Source organism: Cinclus cinclus, chromosome 5 (assembly GCF_963662255.1).
Source record: "Cinclus cinclus chromosome 5, bCinCin1.1, whole genome shotgun sequence".
NCBI lineage: Eukaryota > Metazoa > Chordata > Aves > Passeriformes > Cinclidae > Cinclus > Cinclus cinclus.
The window spans coordinates 36,303,686-36,321,992 of NC_085050.1; the positions used below are offsets into that span (position 1 = coordinate 36,303,686).

The following is an 18,307-nucleotide window of genomic DNA, read 5'->3' on the forward strand; positions in this document are numbered from 1 at the left end:
TATTTTCTATTTTTCATAGATCTGAAAGGATAGACGAGAAGTTTAAAGAACCTAGGAAAGATCCCAAACTAACAGATCAGTGCTGACAGCCCTATAAAGATCCAACTCTGTCACAAATATGATACATAACCCTTGTTAACATCAATGGAAGCTGCATGCAATGCTATTCTGGACTTCCAGGAAGTATTTAATCATACTTAATTGTGTGATGTGTTAGAGGGATAACAGTTATGGAATCAGTACACTGATGTCAACATCTAAGTCACAAAATCTGGACAAAGGAAGTGAGGATAAGTCATTTCCCCTCCACCTCTCTATTTGTTCAGGAGTAGATATTTAAACTCCTACAGGAGTTCACATCAACTTCTTTCCAGAACATTTTTAGAAACAACTTCTTCACATTCTACTCTGTACACTATAGCACCAAACAGTTGGTTTTTTGTGTTTGTAATCCCTCTGGAGAAGTTGCAAATGACAGAAATAACAAGATAATTAGTACAAACAAGTGTGATTTCAGGATTTTCATTTCTCTTTTTGAGTCTAAATCTGGCATCCAAACTGGCTGACAGATGTCCTTGTGACAAATTACGTGGATGTGTTAAGTAGCTGGATGTTTTTACCTAATTAAAAATTTTAGTCCACCTCTAAGTGATTTCCATTCAAAATAGCAGTATAAATGAAGTATTTGATTCTTTACAAGTATTACATAATTGTGCAGCTTGTTTGTTGTTGTTGCTGTCGTTTATTTTAATTATTTTTACATAAGGCATGGTTTAAACAAGTGAATTAGTGCTTATAAATTCTTAACTGGATTCGTGAGGGTGCTTACCTCCATCAAATTGTAGCACATTAGCACTAAACTTGACAGTCTTCCATCCACCGTACCAAGCATTCAGTTGAAGCAAAGCAGCCAAACTGGCAATAGAAATTTGTCTTCATTAGCACAGTAATTATATAGGGTGGTACGGTTGGTCCCTATCCCTGGTGACAGCTCAGAACAACCCACTGTAAATTTCCAACAAATGCTTTCCTTGTGAAAGAGAGAAATGAAAGAGGCACTAAATGTGTTGAAATTCATCTTTCAAAAAAGCAGCATGACTGTGAAAGAAGGCCACCCTGGCTAACAACCTGTGGCAGTGCTTAGTAAGATGTAAAATTAAATAAAAATATACAACAGGTTGATAATCACCAAGTTCTATGAAAATCTGAATACTCCAACCTTTTCAAGTGTGTGTAAAAAAACTGCCTTCAGACCCCTGAGTGTAATCCCAAAGAAGACAACAACGCTTTTAACTATGTTCCTATGAACCATAGCTAACAGCACATTAATTTACCAACATCTTGAAACAAAAAGATGTAAACATCTACAGAGTTTAAGGTAAAGCAGTTTTGTAAACATTAACTGCGGATGATAATGTAATAATCACAGTTCCTCTACGTCCTTCATCCAAGCCAGGAGGCTCACAGCTGTACAAAGTTAGTAACTGCAGCAGTTTTCAGGCTATTCTCAGTCCTGTACAAATTAATGCATCAGTAGGTAGGTTTTGTCTGTCTACAGACTAAGGATGTTGTTCATTTCCCATTTTTGTGTTGCTTTACTGGAGTCACACTCTGAAATGAAAACTTGATGGAGGACTTCGGAGCGATCCAAGCACTTCCCTGATGGAATGTGAGTAAATCTGTGCAGATTCTGAAAGACAAAACCACCAGGAAAATGTGTTGAGTTTTTGGGCTGGGTTTATTTTTGTTGCTCTATTTGTTTTTTTTTTTCTTTTAACACTTTCTTTACATCTGCAATACAGTTATTTACAAAACCAGGTTTCAGCATCCCGAAACAGATCTGTTCTATCCTCACTTTACTATTTGTTAAACCTAGCACTTTGCAGCCTTCATATGAAATCTTTGGTTCCCGTAGGTCTACCTGAAAGGCCTCCTGCTTCTCTTAGGCAACAAACTGCTAACAAAATGAGCAAAACTCTATCTAAAATGCTTCTAGCCTTTTAATCCATCCTGTAACCAAAAAGATTAACTCTTGAGGACAGCTCTATGAGGATTTTACTGGGCAAGTCCTCCTCCAGTAAGCCCTCAAAAAAAGCAACTGCACAGCACCAACATTAATCACACAGGGGAAAAAACAGTACTAACTTGGCTCCTTGTTTGGCTGGCAGAAGAAAGAGTAAAGAGTATGTGAGTTAAGTCTGGATTCTGGAGCAACAGGAGGCTGCCTAAGGAAGCGCAAACCATTCAGGCTGACACTCGCACATCTGTCTCCTTCTGCACCCACCATGCCCCCATGCTCGAGTCTCCTGTGTTTGGCCTGTGGCTCCTGTCCTGCTTGCTGACCCCCTGTGCCAGAGGCAGCCCTGACTCGCTGACTGGCTGCATCCAGTGTGGAGGGGAAGGGAGCAGAAGCAAGCCCATGGCACTGCAGCTGGGCCAGGGCTCTTCAGCCTTGTCCTGAGCACACAGATACTTCTGGCATGGGGACCCTCTCCATCACCTCACATACATGTGCACAGCCACATGTGGGTTCACATCAATACTTGGCTCCCCCTGTGTGGCCAGATACTGAGATCCTCTAGTTGGAGAGAAAAATGGATGTCTAAACAAAAGCAATGGGCAGACCACCAGCAGCCCTGTTCTTGATGTTTGCTTACAGGCACTGAAGCCCTGCTACTGCCCAGTGCTCAAGCAGCACCTGTTACACTCAGCAGACTGGCACATTGCTTGTTTCAGAGACAGCCAGCTGACCAACCAGATAAAATCTTCTTGCAGTCTAAATTTACACAAGGCTGTAACATTTTTCAGCAGTCTGTGTCTCATCCCTTACACCTTTGTCATTAGAAGAAACAGTTATACCCTCAGTACTGCACAGCAGTGTGCCCAGTTCCTAGTATTTGGTTATGCACCCTTGGTGGTCCTTTCATTCTCACGCTCCTTTTCTTTTCCTTCTAGAAGCCAGTCAGTGTTTTGCTATACAGCCCAGACTGTGCTTACTTGGCTTCCCTGTAACTTGTGGTAATAAGCAAACAATTATGTAGCTGGTGCTAGTGTAGAGGAAATGGATCTTGCATAAATGAAATTCTTAGAGAGAAGCAAAGTAACATGCTGGGACATGTTAGAATGGCTGGACAGTTAAAAACTGCTATGTATTATTCTGCTGAAATACTAATGCTGAAGTTGGCACTTACCTGCCACTGCTTATTGATTTTTGCATTTCAGGTATAAAGACATTTGTCTGTCTATTGAGCACAAGAAAGCTGAGCTGGATGGAAGTGGCATTATGGTACCTGATATTTCCTAGCTCTATCCAAACACCAGAAAATGTGGAGTGGCTTAAAGGATAACAAACAGATTTCACTGCACGCAACTGTGCCTGCATCTGTCAAACAATAGAGAATCCAGATAACCAGCTAATGAATTAATAAATATGCAATATGCTAGCTACATAAGGTGAAGAAAAATTGACGTGGAGTAGTTCCTTAGATGTAGAACCAAGTTATATGTGGCTCTATCCAAGGATAACGTCACCCCTAGACTATTCAGTCTCACTTTTTAAAGAGACAACCAGAAATAGAAACTTAGACCACTAACAAAACTTATATGAATAGAGGACTTACAGATGTGATAAATAGACTGTAGCAGCCTTCACACGTATATCAGCCAGCATTTCAAGTTCTTATTAAAAATTTACAGATTTTGCAATGGCATTATAACAGCACCACACCCAGGATTAAGAACAGAGCATGTTATTGTTATTAGAGAATGGCTAACGAACAGGGAATGAAATACTGAAGAAGACAACACAAAAAGACAGAGTAAACTTACGTGTACCTGCTTCTATGTAGGCTTAAAAATATCTTCAGTCTTTAAACAGAGAAACATTTCATTTTAGACTGCCCAAAATGAGACCTAATACTGACCCAAGCTTCTAAATGCTCTCCAGCATTTAAACCATCTTCTCACAGCATATATGAGATAAAGAGTCTCTCTTGATATAGGGCATACAAGCAGAGGGTGATGACTAAAAGCTTTTATAAAGTCTGTCACTAGTAGTGGACATGCTCTTTGCTTCCTCTGAGACACCTGCTAACGCTAAAGGTTTTGCGACAGAAGACAGCAACTAGAATCACTAAATAAAAGGATCTCTGATTAAAGGAAGTTTTTCTAGCAAGCATGTATTTCTGAAAATGTGCCATCAACAATTTACTTGATTCAGTTAACCTTGTCAAAGATTTTTAATTTCAGATATAAATAAAACAATTTTAAAGGTGCAAAATACCCAGTATGAAATCTAAAAATTTATTTTCTTCCACGTATCTGTTGCATACCTTGAAGAACTGCCACTCCTTCAATTCATTCTGATTACAGTGTGTAATCATAATTTTGGATCCATCTGGTCCTTTAGTTAAGCACTGATCGTACTGCATGAGTTGATTGGCTTCATTGATTCGGAAAAGCTAATGGAAAAGAAAAAGCCATTTTTGTAACAGTTGACTCAACAAGCATTTTAGAAACACTGAAAATACAATGAAATTGCAACATTCAAAACATTTTCTGGTTCTATTACATCTGTGTTTCAGGAGGGGGTCTTTATTTTGCATAACACACTTTTACTATCACGATACCAAATTTCACAGTTAACTTTCCTGTAGGACTTAGAAGGCCAAGAAACTTAACCAGAAAGACAAAAATGGTACAGGGATTCCTATTCGGGAGACTTCTGAAAGTGTTTGGTTAAGAACCTCTGTATGATTTGATGACCAAACAACCCATTATCTTTATAAAAACCTGGTAGCAAGTCCTTGATCCTTGACAGTAATTTCATGTGAAGACATTAAAACTTTGGCATCTTACCCATGGAGGAAATCAATCTAATTCATCCAGATACAAAAGGATTATCCTAGCTACTTCTTACAGAATAACTGCTACAGGGGTTTTTTGGGTAGCATATGCATAAAAAGTAGTTTAGGGAACCTTTTCATTAAATATCAGAATAAAAGAGACATTTCAAGGGGCTCCTAAGAACTAATATATATAGGATTTCTAAAAACATCATCCTAAATGCAATTTTACGATTGCTATGACAAAACTGCCTGGTTTAAGTTTACATGGGCTTAAATAAGGACTTTAAATTCTGAAAAATTTTTCAACCTGAAACCGAAATATGAAGACAGAACAGCATGTCTGTGTGGTAGTGTGGGTAGGTTTGTGAAGATATAGCTCAAACACAATAAAAGCTTGGATTGCAACCATCTAAAAGTAATGATGTTCTGTCAATTAATTTGTAAATGAAGCAGAGACAAATTTCTGTTCATTTTCTTCTCTCTTGTGGTGGAAGATGAGTTACTGCACAAAAGTGTTTTATACTTAGACCAAAACAACTTTGTTACATAATTGAGCCACAGTGAGTAAGGGTTTTTTTCCTGAAGGATTAATTATTAAGTAAAAGTAAGTGGTGAATCAGAAACAATGCTAAGAGCTGAAGCAGTGATAGTTTTGCTTCTTGTACCTGTTTCTCTGAAGAATAGATTATGAATTTGCCTTCAATTTCATACCATTTATATTTGAAATAGTATTTGCAGACCTCTGGATTTTAGCAATGTCAGTATGGTAAAGGAAAACCCTAACTTCCACCTTTGTAGTTGGCACCTAGGTGATTTAATGTACAGGCTTAATAGAAAACCTGCCTGTTATCAATCCACAGCAAGCAATTTTCCTTCAGACTTGCCTCCAAGCTCCTTACCTGATTTCCTCCCATTCTGTGGCATGGCCCAAGCTCAACAAAGCCCCCGTTGGTGTGCCCCATGCTGTCGATGCAGTAAGAGGTTTCAAAGCCTCTAATCTGGAAAAGAGGTTTTGCAATCTAAGTTAGCCTCAAAGGAAAAATAAGTGCTAAGGAGTTCAGAAAATTCTCACTTATCTCTCAAACCAGAAACAGGTATCTGACAGAGAGATTAGACAAACCTGTGTATGAAATTTAAATACTGATGTTAACTGTTCCAGGAGATGGAGCTTCAACCTGCCCACGCTAGTTTGCAGGCTCTTCCATAAGTCAGAGCATGCTGATAAAGCCAGAGTTGCAAAGCTCAATTCCAAATTAATAACACCAAAATATAGGACTTTCAAGTATTTTAATTTATTCAATCTCCTATCAGAGCATGTTCCATCTCCCAGATATTCATAAATAAGCTCAGGAGCTCAGGTAAGTTGCTTTCATCTTGTGGATGAAGAGAAACAGGATGCAGAGAAGTTATGTACAGCAGCAATTACCCACAGCAAGGCACAGCCCACTGACCCAGCTGCTCAGATGGACCTTCTGCAGCAGCAATTACACAGGAAAAAAAAAAAAAAACAAATTGATGAGGGGCAGGCACAGGCACAGGGATAAAGAACAGAAGTCCTGTCATAAAGCATGTCTCAACTGCTGATTATCTCACTCCCTTCTCAGAAGGGCCAACAAGCAGCCTTACAAAGACTTTATTACACAAATAGCATTTTTTCCAGACATATTTTCTTTGCCAGAGACTCTTTCCTCTTTGTAATGGTATAAGAAGTCTGGAAGACTAAGCTTAGACTCTTCCAGGGAGTATTAGGGAAGATGAGCCCCATACTTTTGTACACTAGAGTTTGGAAATGCAATCAGTGTGGTGTTACAAATGGGGGGAGGGGGGAAAGGATTTCTCAGATGTAGGATAACTAGCAGCCTGTGAAGAAGAGCTGCAGAAAACTTCAGAGAAGTCTCAACTTAGAATCTTCCTGTTGCTCCACCAGACTCACTTGCTTTTATCAGGGATGATTTCCTGCAAAGTTGCCTGTGTTATTTTATGCTCTTCAGATGCTTTCACCTTGGTGAACAGTAATATTTACTGTACCTTCCAAACCCCTTATGTACATTCCAGAGGAGGTCTAAGGCTCACATAGTAGCTGATGCTTTGTGCTAGCTTTTAGGTAAGAAATCAAGGTGGTATTGTTCATCTGGTCCATCAGATAAAATATTATTTGTACCCCCTTTCACCAAGCACATGATCTGTATCACTAATTCTAACATTATGAAATTATAAGTAATGCTTACTTGGTGATAAGAGACAGGACAGATCTATATTTTCTAATGTGCTTTTGAAGTTACAAAACCATGTATCATATTCATCATATCTTGGGATAAAAGATTGCTAAATTTGGTGGGACACCGGAGGTCTCCTCAGCTATCAAGAAGATTTTCTGATTTTCCCTCAACAGTCTGCAAAAATGAAATAAATAGGAGAGACAAGGCAAAGATGCAATCAACTGCAGAGGGGGAAAAAAACCTGAAAGCAGGCAGGAGACCCACAGTAAGTGCTCACCAAGGTGTGGACAAAATGCCAGAACGAGACAGGCAGAGCTCAGTGGGGAGTCCTGCACTCACCTGTGATATGCCAACTCTCTCTGTTAACCACTTGAAAGTAACCACACCCTTAATTCAGTACTGTCATAATTGTATACACTAATGCTGGAAACGATGGTTACAGAATCATAGCAAATTATTACATGCAGGTAAGGGACTTGCTGAGGCTGTAAATGTATGAGTATATCCCAGTCTAGCAAACACAGGCAGAACGAACTCCACCTGGATTTCATGATCTCTTCTCTTGGCCTTCACACAAAATATATTTTCACTTATTATTCTTCTTCACCAATACCCCTACATGCAGGATTCACATTTTTTCTATTGAGAAAACTTAAAATTCCAATTATGGAAAAAATTATCCTTCAACAACCCGTGGAACTAATTAAAAAAAAAAATCACACCTGAAAAGGTAAGTATAATTTATTTTCCTAGATTACATCTTTATAGCTCTCTGGTTAGTACCATACAGCTTAGTATAGAAGTAATCAAACAGCCTGTCCACATGTCAAGTAACAATTGCTTCCTTTTGAATTCACAGGTTTTTAAAGAAAGCTTCTAAAATACACAGGCATTATGTGCTGTACTAACCTCTCCCCAGTCCACGTTTTTGGCTGGTAAGGGATAATATGAAGTTATATCATATGCTATTTCTTCCATAAACCACTTAAAACTTTTGCAGTTGTGATCTTCACGGAATTTTTTCAGCTCAGATATATCCCCATAGGGCAGCGCTTTCGTCTCCGGCCGGCTGGCATAGAAGTAATCTTTGTATTCGTCCCACCACACCTCTACAACTCTGACATAGTTCTGTGAAGAATAAAGACACTGCTGTGACCTCAAAGCACACACAAACAGGCCAGCTCCCTGTTAATAACAGAAATTTAAGGATTTATCCTCTTAAAAAGTGACACCACAGTATTATTATGTAGCAGAAATAATTTGTCACTACCAGCAGACTATACAAGACACGTGAATATTATTTTCAAGAGATAGTTTAGGACTAAAGCCAGCAAATTAAGCTGGGCTGTTTAATTAGAGTGTGAAGTCTTTTTCTAAGACTAGAGATTGCTTATTTGAAAAGAAAGGATTTTCAGTTATGGGTGCAATAAAATGTTACATTCATTTGCTGCTGTCAGAACTGCAATTCACAATTTTTTATTCCAATAGAATGACATGCATTGGTCCACTAACAGGAAAAAAAATTCAGTCTTAAATGGGTCAGCTACTTGGAAAAGGGGAAAAATTGAATAACTCATTTGGTAACAAACCTCTCCCTCACATCTTCCTTCTCATTCTCTTTGATGGCTCCTATCTCTATATTACCTGTACACATTCTAGATGCATACCTCACTTTGTCCAATTCTTCTAGTGTTAATGAGCTGGTGTTAGAAACAGTCTTTAAAGATCTGACTAAAGGCACAAATTATTGGACTTTTAGTTTAGTCCACATCCAGAATACATTGAACAAAGCTATAAAAAAGGACATTTACATCCTGTGAGGACAGGAGGGTGTCTGAAGAGGGGAATAAGCTATTTCTACATCATGCCTTGTACAGAGAAACAACTTAATATTTAAGAACATTCAGCAGTGCTTTTTATATTCAGGAAGCAGGCCAGCAGACTCATGTAAGGTGGTAAGATAGGCAGTAAATATTTTTCATCAGCTTTTAAGAAGACTGAAATGATTTTTATCACTTCAGGCAAGGCATCTTGACTGCACTGAGCAATAGACCTATCATTTGCTATCCTGTTGCCCATTATTCTGTCTCTACCCCCAGATATGTCCCCCTGGGCTCCCTTATACAGGTCCTAGTCTCTGTTTAATCAAAATGTGAATGAATTCACATTACTAATACAGGACTTTTTTTTGGGAGGATTGGGGGTGTGTATGCCCGGTTAGATTTTTACCGTTTAGCTAGGCCGGGACATTGCCTTTGGAACTAACTGTTAGGCTGGCTCAAGCCATACTCTATAACCTACAGGTACTCATTGTCTAGGAAGACTGCTCTGGAACGTGAATTTATAAAGAGCTGGGTCTTTGGGAATGGGATTTACTGATGCCAGAACAGTGCACAAGAGAAAGCTTAAACTGGGCAATAGAAGAACTTAACAGGAGGGTTGTCTCTCTTCCTGCTGGTAGATGAAAACTGATATAAACAGGTTTTTTTTAAATTAAAATTCTCTCTTCACATATAGAGCTGGCTCATTTGTTTTCCGCAATTGATGTGTAAGTTTAATTTCAGGTCTTGAATAACACTTCTAGAACCTGCAGTGTACCTGAGGAGTTGCCGACCTTTATGATGCAAGGCAGAGCATGCCATCTTCCCTGGTGTCATTTACTGCTTCTTAACTAACAAATGCAGACACAAAAATCTGAGAGATGCTAGATTCCAGAATTCTCTAAGTTGGCCTAGGTTAATACTCATCGTTATCAAGATAAAGGGGAGTTTCAAGCCCATGATCTTCATCTCCAGGAGTGTGCCATAGTTACCAGAGTTGTTCACACATACTTGGGCACAGAGCAGCAAAGGCTGGAGGCGCTGACATTATGTAATAGGAAGTGCATTTGTACCTCAAAGGTAGTGGGGGAAGGCTTTAAAGCAAGAAGATGGGTTCCAGGATTCTCTACTCTTAATAACAGTGGGATTAACACAACAATTTCTCTTCTGTGGAGATGATTATCTGAGCTTTAGATACTAAACAGCTTTGGATGAAGTGCTCTCCAAATTGTTACTAATAATTTAAACAAATTTATATAAAACTGTTCTTATCTGAAATCAAAAACCACCATCAAGGTTGCTTCAAAACTGTACCTTTAAAGTAGGAGAAGACCCAACATACACAGGGGGTGGATTTCCTTGCCAGCCCTTCAGACGATAGATGTGTCCAACACGAGAACAAGGAACAAACAGCAGTTTTCCCCCACACTGCCAGATCTACAAGTTAAAATAAAATTATTATTAATATGTATGCACAGGAATTTAAGACAGACAAATTGATAATAAATTATGGAAGAAATGTCAGCTACATTTCTTACCATACTATCATACATTAACATATTTTTTTGCTTCATATGTAAACATAAAGAAAATAGGTTTTTGAAATGAAAGGTATACTGAGTACACTTTCAACTCAGCCAGGAAGTTACTCAACGAAAACAATATTGGAAAAAGCTTTTTAAAAAGTTAGGCATCTCATTCCACCACTATTTTAGAATAGTAGTGAATGAGTGTACAAAATCAGGAACTGGGTAATTTTTATTATGAGAGAATTAATGATATTTTGATTTTATTACAGTAATTCACATGCCATCACTAAGATGGGTATTGGTTAGGTACCTATTCACATTTAAGTTTTCCTTAAAGATTGGTAGGAGATAAGGATGTGTTAGGTAACCCACTGCTCCAAGCAGAAGCAGATATTTATTTGGCTGCAGTAGCTGAAAATAAAAAAATGGGTAAAATATATTACCATTCCGAAATTCCCTCACTCCCACATATCTTTGGATAATCCCTTAATGGGGAAAAGAAAACATATTTAAAACCAGAATTTAGTTGCTCATAGTTTGGAGAAGTTAAATTGTAGCACTAAATCCTAATCCATGCCAACTTTGTGAATGTTTCAAATTAGTCTAAGTTCCAGATTAAAAATATGATTTACCAGTATTAGGAAAGATGGGCACAACATCTTACTTTCTTCATTGCATCATGATATTAATTTTCCTAAGTTTCATCAAAAAACCCCCTCACATATGCAAGGCCATTAATGTTATTAGCTATCTAGGAGCCAGCACACAAGGCTGATAAACCTTTAGTTCTTCTCAAGACTGGTTGTGATCAACATGAAACCAGTTTGGAGGTCTCTACATAATGAGCATTTCAATTACAGAACTACTGTAAGTAATTTCAATCATGATTTTGATCTAAGCAAGATGGAGAATTATATGGCTATATGTGTGTAACATCAATAAATTTGCATATGGATTTACAGCTGAGCAAGTGCTCTCAGAGCTTTCCTCTAACTCATGACGAGCAAGAGTAACTGGGGGAGCTCTGAATGTACTTTTTGTAAAATTCAGCTACAATTCCACAGATCGCTGCTGAGGATAGATATAAAACATCTTCACTTTTGTCAGTTAGTTGGGACTGATTCCTGCTGTCTTCACTCGTGTCATTACAAACAGTGACGATACAAGAAGCTAATGATGACCATCTTATGTTTCCTGCAAACTGAAGGGCATACACCTAGGAATGAAAATAAGACCCTCCTCAGCGATTATGAATTATACAGTTATATTTCAGTTTTGGAGACTTCTCTTGTAAAGAAGTTATTGAAATTCTGAAAAGTATATGAAGTAATTTTTCACTCACAAAAACGGCAGGGAGGAAGCAGATTCCTTTTTGTTGCACCATTATATACTTTCCAAGAGCACATGCATAAACTGAGGACTATGACAACTACTCTCTATCATTGCTTTCATTAGAAACAACATTTTTCTACACTATGAGCACATTCAGTTTCCTGTCTGGAATTGTTTCATATTGGGTATTTGGGCAGTTAGGGGTACAATCCCACACCTAGATTATGCATCATTTGGGTTTCAGCACAAAGCCACCTCCCTGAACACTTCTGTCCCAAAGCCCACTAGGACTTGTGTGAAGAGACACATCTCTGTCACATCTCCACACAACAAAACCTGGGCTTCATGAGGAAGAGGTAGGTCTGTCTCAACTCCAAACAGAAGTACTTACAGAAAAAAAAAAATCTCTAATTGAATTAGTTTTCAAATATTGATGTTACCTTGTAAGAAATTTCAAAATTTTCACCACCCCATATTTGAAGCCCTGGATCATAGAGACCCAGTTCAAAGAAGAAATCACGTTCAATGGCAAACAATCCACCAGCCATTGCAGGGGACCTGAAAGAGGAAGACAGTGTAACTCCTTCTGCCAGAAGGATACAACAGCAATCAGAGAAAGCTTTAGCAAAGAAAGCAATTCAGTTAACATATAGTAAAGATCAGGTAAATGGCAATACACTGAAAAATCATAAAGCTTTGTCATCAGCTTGCAGCAATTTTCTGAAGCGGCATCTACGTAATTTTTAGTGAGATCACAGTTTTTTATTATGTGGGTTTTCTTCTACAATTAATTTATTTAATTAATGAATTTGATGACAGAAAATCTTGGTCTGAATTTCCCATTCAGCCAGTCAACATCCTTCTACTGAAATAAAAAACAAGATGAGAATCAGTGTGATGAGATGTTTATCTCTTAAAAAACATTTCTAGCTTTTGAGATAATATGAAACTGCAAACATGTTTATGTTCTGAGGAGCTGCCACATTGGAACACATTTATCTATTAAACAAATAACAGAGTTTTTCCAGCTTTCTAATCTTCTAGCTCTTTTTGTCCTATTAGGAGACTCTTTACATTACACTCAGTAAAATTTTAGAGAGGGCCTAGATAAAGTAGTACAAAGTTTCCATTTTGGTTTAGTCTTTTTTTTTGTTGCCCTTTCTCTTTTAATGATTTTGTAAATCCCTTCCCATATACCATGATTCAATTAGCAAGTTTTAATGTGTCAAAAAGATGTGGTCTGGATACCAGCTTGTGCTAGTTTTGGCTGGGGTAGAGTTAATTTTCATCACAGTGGCTGGTATGGGGCTGTGCTCTGGATTTGTGCTGAACACAGGGCTGATAATGTGGAGATGTTTCTGTTATTGCTGAGCAGAGCTTGCTCAGAGCAGAGGCATTTTGTGCTTCTCCTACTGCCAGACTGAGGAGGAGACTGGGTGTGCAAGGGAGGCTGGGAGGAGACAAAACCAGGACAGGTGACCCCAGCTGAAAAGGGATATGCCAGACCATGTGACATCATGCTCAACATATGAAAATTGCAGGAAGAAGGGGGAATATTTGGAGTGATGGTGTTTGTCTTCCCAAGTCACCATTACCTGTGATGGGGCCCTGCTCTCCTGGAGATGGCTGAACACCTGCCTGCCCATGGTGAATTCATTCCCTGTTTTGCTTTGCTTGTGTGACTGTGCTGACTCTAGAATATAATGATTATCAGTTTAGCTGCTGTCCAGATTTGGTGATCACATGCCAAGGTACTGCTACATATCCCTTCCTACTTGCTGCCTACTGTATTGTCCTCCAACGCTGCTTTTGCATCCTGGGGGCTCAAAGGTTAAGAAGCCAGGAGACACAGCAGCATAGCTGTCAGCATAGCACAGCCCCGTGGCTTGCCTGCACCTTTGGTTTTCCTCAGCACCATAAAGACCAGGCAAGTATAGAAGCCTCAGATACTGCAGTTTCAGTCTTGGCCTCCAAGATGCTGCCAAGTATGTTAAAGAACACAGTAAAACCCACATAAGCTCAGTAGTTTACTTCAAAGGATACGAAAGAGGTAAGCGCTGTTACTGAAAGAACGATTCAGTCCTGGGGCAATTCTCACGTTACAAAACCGCTGCCTCGACGCTTTAAGCTGTTGAGGATCTTTTTGTTTTCTTTTTAAGCTAAGAAATCCTGGCTATGGTTCCAGCAAGACTTTTACTTGGTCGTACTTGCCTTAGTATTGCTGCAAGAAAATGCACACAGCCTGGACACAAACAGATGCAGGGCATGTCTCTTTTTAAAGGAAGCATTGTAAATCTGAAGGTATTATTAAAAATAAAGTCATCTTTTAAAACATTCTGAGAACATGTGTTCTGTGTTTCTGGGAACAGTTTAAACGATTTTAAGACCTGTTTGGTTGGTAAACACAGAACACTACAGCAATGTTTGAAATAGTTTATCCCCCTCTAAGTGAATATTAAAGTTCCAATGTGGTCAGACTCATCAGAAAATGGTGTTATTTAAACTGCATATGTAACAGATCAAAGCTTCATAAGTTGCTTGCATGTGTTGCCATTTTAGCAAAGAACAATCATGGGTGGGGATAGGGAATTACCTACATCAGTTCCTACAATATTTAAATCATATATACAAGCAATAGAAGACATTAGATACTGAAGATGCGAAGACTGCTTTCAAATGTAGTAACACAATTAGTTAAGTGTGAAGGGGAAAGTAATAAAAAACCAGCAGAACCACAGTCTCCCAGTATTGAAAAGCCATCCAGAAACCACAGTTCCTAAGATAGGGTTTCTAGGCAGCTTTTGTTTTCCGGGAAGAAAACATACCCCACTACAAAGCATAATAAAAAGGCAGGAATTCTGTGAAAATTATTGCAGTTTTCCCACAATAATGCCGTTTTTATCTTTATTATGTGTATTATATTAAAATTCTTGGAAAATATCTAGCCAAGATTCTTAAACAGTATGCTTCTTTGTCAGATGTGATCCATTGTGAAGCAAGTGGGAGAAATATGACAAAAGGGATTTTTTTTGATACACATGCATAATCCTCCAGCTGTATGCATGCATCAGGCCATGACAGCAGGCGGCAGGTTTTATGCATTACTGTCTATTAGAAACACTTCCAGCATGCTCGTTATTTCAAACCAAATGGTTAAACAAGCACTGTTGTTTCCAACTTCCAGTACTTAAAAAAAAAAATCACGGCTAATTAAAGTTTTCTCTGGCAAAGAAGTTATACATTCTTTTATTTTGCCAAAAAGAACCCAGAAATTCTAATGTGCACCCTTATTAACCACACGAGCAGGAATGGAGAGGCAACACAAGGTAGCAAAGGTATTTTGAGCAAATAGTCAGTTGTGGCAAACAGGTGTGACTAAACAAAGCAGCTAGTGGGGTTAGAAACGTGAAGGTGTTCAGGCTAGAAGTACATGCAAGTTTTAGTGGATCAATATAGATTTCAGAAAAAAAAACAAAGAAACGGGTAAGTGATTTAGTGATTACCGATACGGTTCAGTTTTTGTCTTTCTGCTTTCCTTCTCTCTCTTGGTCAAGGGAACCCTCTTCCATAGCATACTCCAATCCCACGCTCCTCTAGCAAACCCATCTTCGTCACCACCCCCTTGGGGCACAATCTTAAAAGTGTTGCCATCTATGACATCTATAAGCGGCACAGTGCATGTGGTTCTGCGGGGCGGCGCGGCACAGGTCACGGGGCACGGGCCCGCGGGGCACACGTGCGCCGACCGTGGTTCGTGGGGAGAGAGGGGTGGAGGGAAAAACGACAGGGTTTAGACAATCATTCCTTATGATTCACAGTATGTAAACAGCTCTCTTTACCGATAAGGCTCAGTTTTATGTTTTCGTTTGGACTTTTCCTTGTGGCTTAACGGAATTCGTTTCCATAGCAAACTCCAGTCCCAGGCCCCTCTGGCAAAACCATCTTCATCCCCACCTTGTTGTGGCTCAATGGAATAATCATTCCCATCTATGTAATCTATTAGAGGTACAGTACATGTAGTTCTGAAACATTTATAGAAGGGAAAGAAAGAGCAAAATACAATTTCAGAAGGGTAATCTGTCTAATCTGAAATTTACACCATTAATTAAGTTTATAGAGCAGTGTATACAAAAAGTCACTTGTAAACATACTATTAAAAAAATGAAGCCTCATCAGAAGAAAGAAGAGATGGTCTTTTTCTTATATTCCTTTAAGATGCTCTAAAACCAGAAAAGTTAGGCCTGAGATGCCAATATATCAACTGGTTTATCAGTACATTTTCTTGTATGTGCACTTCTTGATATTGGTCCTCTAATAAAGCACTGCTGGAGGCAATGGAGGAGTCCTCAGAGGGCCAGGTTTCTCACATATTATTATTTCCCATGATTTCTATTCATATCAGACCTTAGCTGTCAACAAGTATGATAAACACATAGCTTTTACTAGTGCTAACACAGATTTTCATTATACTGTCTTATTCAAATGCCCTGAAAATCCACCAAGTGCTTAAGGATAAAAAAAACATTACTAGTGCTCTCCTAGAAGCAGTTTTCAGTAGAATTCTTCCTGTTTGATTTACAATACACTCCTCATTGTGATCTATCTCACCAAAGAAAAGACATTATATTGTTTTTGTCCCCACATTTTTCAAATGAGTTTCCCAGTGACCCAGGCTGGAGCACTTCCACCTTTTAAAATGAAGCTCCAAGAGACAAAAGAGGCTGGGAGGAAATTATAACATGATAACACCATGCTGTTCTTTGAGGCAAAAGCAGCAGTACCAGGGCATGGAAGGAGGCTGCCAAGCACTGTCTGCTGGCACCATGTGCCTCAGCAGTTCTGGTCCTCCTGCAGCCTTCACCTCTGTGGGCAGTGCTGGAGGATGCCTCTAAAACCCCCTCTTCTCACCAGTCTTTCTTGTGTAAAACAGTAATATACAACCAATGGGAACACACAAGCATTTCCATCTTCTCTCGAGTATACTGGCCCAAATAGAGTCTTGGTTGAGTTACAGCCTTTAAAACACAGAGAACCCAATTCTTCACAAAGATTCTGGTAGCACAGCAGGTTAACAAATAGTTTCTAGGATTAAGCAGCTATTTTATGGGATTAAAGAGTTTAAACATGCACATGGTTTCCTAAACACACATACCACTGACCACACAAGCTAAGAGTGTGGTAGCACACAGTAACAACAGCTTTTCAACAGCTGGAAGAAATGAAAGCCCTGGGGATCTCTCTCCTCTGACAGAGATCACAGATCCACCCTCACAGGGCAGGCACTTCCACCACAGACTCCTAGCAAGTGCCTGGGGCTGTGGCAGACACAGGCTTCTAGCCTGGCCTCGCTTTGCTACAGACAATGCTCCAAAGCATTTCAGAGGAAACAAATAACACCATACATCAAGACCAAAGATGAGGAAGCTATAAACACTTGAGATCATGGGGGCTTTAAACTCCCATTAAATCAAAACATTTATTGCTACTTTTTCTCTACCAAAAGCCACAGATTTTTTAGTTATTTTGTTCAATCATGCTGCTGGTTCAGCTAGAATGGAACATTTCTATATTAGTTCCTCAAATCACTGTAGAAGACAAGAGTTATATATAATCTACACTAGACAAAATATTCAGTATCCATATTAAAGTAAACTACATGGAGATTAATTTGCCTGACTATATTCCTTCCCCATTATCTTTTATGCCCGGGGATAACATAATAATCATACACAAAATGTTGATATAGATATAAAACATACTGACTGTAGTTTGAAAAGTGAAGATTATTACTGTGACTTTTACTTTCTAAAAGGCCAAACACTGGAAATAGCAGAAGAACATTACCTGTCCTTAGATATAGGAGCTATAAGCGGTGCATACCAATTAATTCCCACCTCACAATGGGCATCAAGATAAACCAAAACCTTTGAAAGAAAAAAAAAAGTAACTTATATTTCTGTATACAAAATCATTACTTGAATAAGCTTATTTACATTGAGATAAATTCATATTATAAACAAGAAAATTAAGATTAAATTAGTAAAATTAATATTTTCTTAAAACATTATCAATAATTTCCACATGTCTATTGAAGTCATGACAAACTTTTGGCCCAAAAAAGAAAAAAAGACAGACTTGTGAGTGAACCGGCTCCTACCTGTCCAAGTTTAGCCTTCTGGGCTCCAATGCTTCTGGCTTGGATCAAACCTTCTCTCCTCTCATTTCGAAATACCTTTACAAGGCCGTTCCACTGCTTTATATATTCATCCAGCCTCTCTTGTAAGTGTGCTATCAGATAACAAAGAAAAGTAGCATAGGTGAAGTTTAATAATAAAGAGTTTTGTACTCTTAATGTAAGCCAAAAATATCTACACACATTTACAAGAACCTTTAATTCAACCACTCACAAACATTAAAACTGAGGAGATGAAGACCACTGACCTCCTGGCACAGGTTTGTGTCTGGCACATCTGAAGAAATGGCAGGAAAAGTGGTTGGCCACACCACAGGGAGCTGGGTGGACAACTCACAGTCACCTTAACATATCACACAGTGGCTTT

The 18,307-nt window shown here is 38.8% G+C and overlaps 1 protein-coding gene across 2 annotated transcripts in view; it reads right to left on the reverse strand.

Annotated features, from left to right (window-relative positions):
* Positions 1 to 1,506: 1,506 nt before the first annotated feature.
* Positions 1,507 to 18,307, reverse strand: part of GALNT7 (polypeptide N-acetylgalactosaminyltransferase 7) — a 69,841-nt gene continuing 53,040 nt past the window's right edge. The window contains exons 4-12 of one of the 2 annotated variants that reach the window (XM_062493623.1): positions 17,905 to 18,035; positions 17,592 to 17,671; positions 15,251 to 15,433; positions 12,188 to 12,305; positions 10,201 to 10,323; positions 7,976 to 8,194; positions 5,747 to 5,845; positions 4,332 to 4,460; positions 1,507 to 1,690 (exon numbers count right to left, since the gene is read on the reverse strand). In XM_062493623.1, coding sequence (XP_062349607.1) covers positions 1,553 to 1,690; positions 4,332 to 4,460; positions 5,747 to 5,845; positions 7,976 to 8,194; positions 10,201 to 10,323; positions 12,188 to 12,305; positions 15,251 to 15,433; positions 17,592 to 17,671; positions 17,905 to 18,035 — 1,220 coding nt within the window. In that variant the 3' untranslated portion in view covers positions 1,507 to 1,552. Of the gene's footprint in view, positions 1,691 to 4,331; positions 4,461 to 5,746; positions 5,846 to 7,975; positions 8,195 to 10,200; positions 10,324 to 12,187; positions 12,306 to 15,250; positions 15,434 to 15,586; positions 15,770 to 17,591; positions 17,672 to 17,904; positions 18,036 to 18,307 lie in introns of both variants that reach the window. The other variant, XM_062493624.1, reaches the window with a different exon arrangement.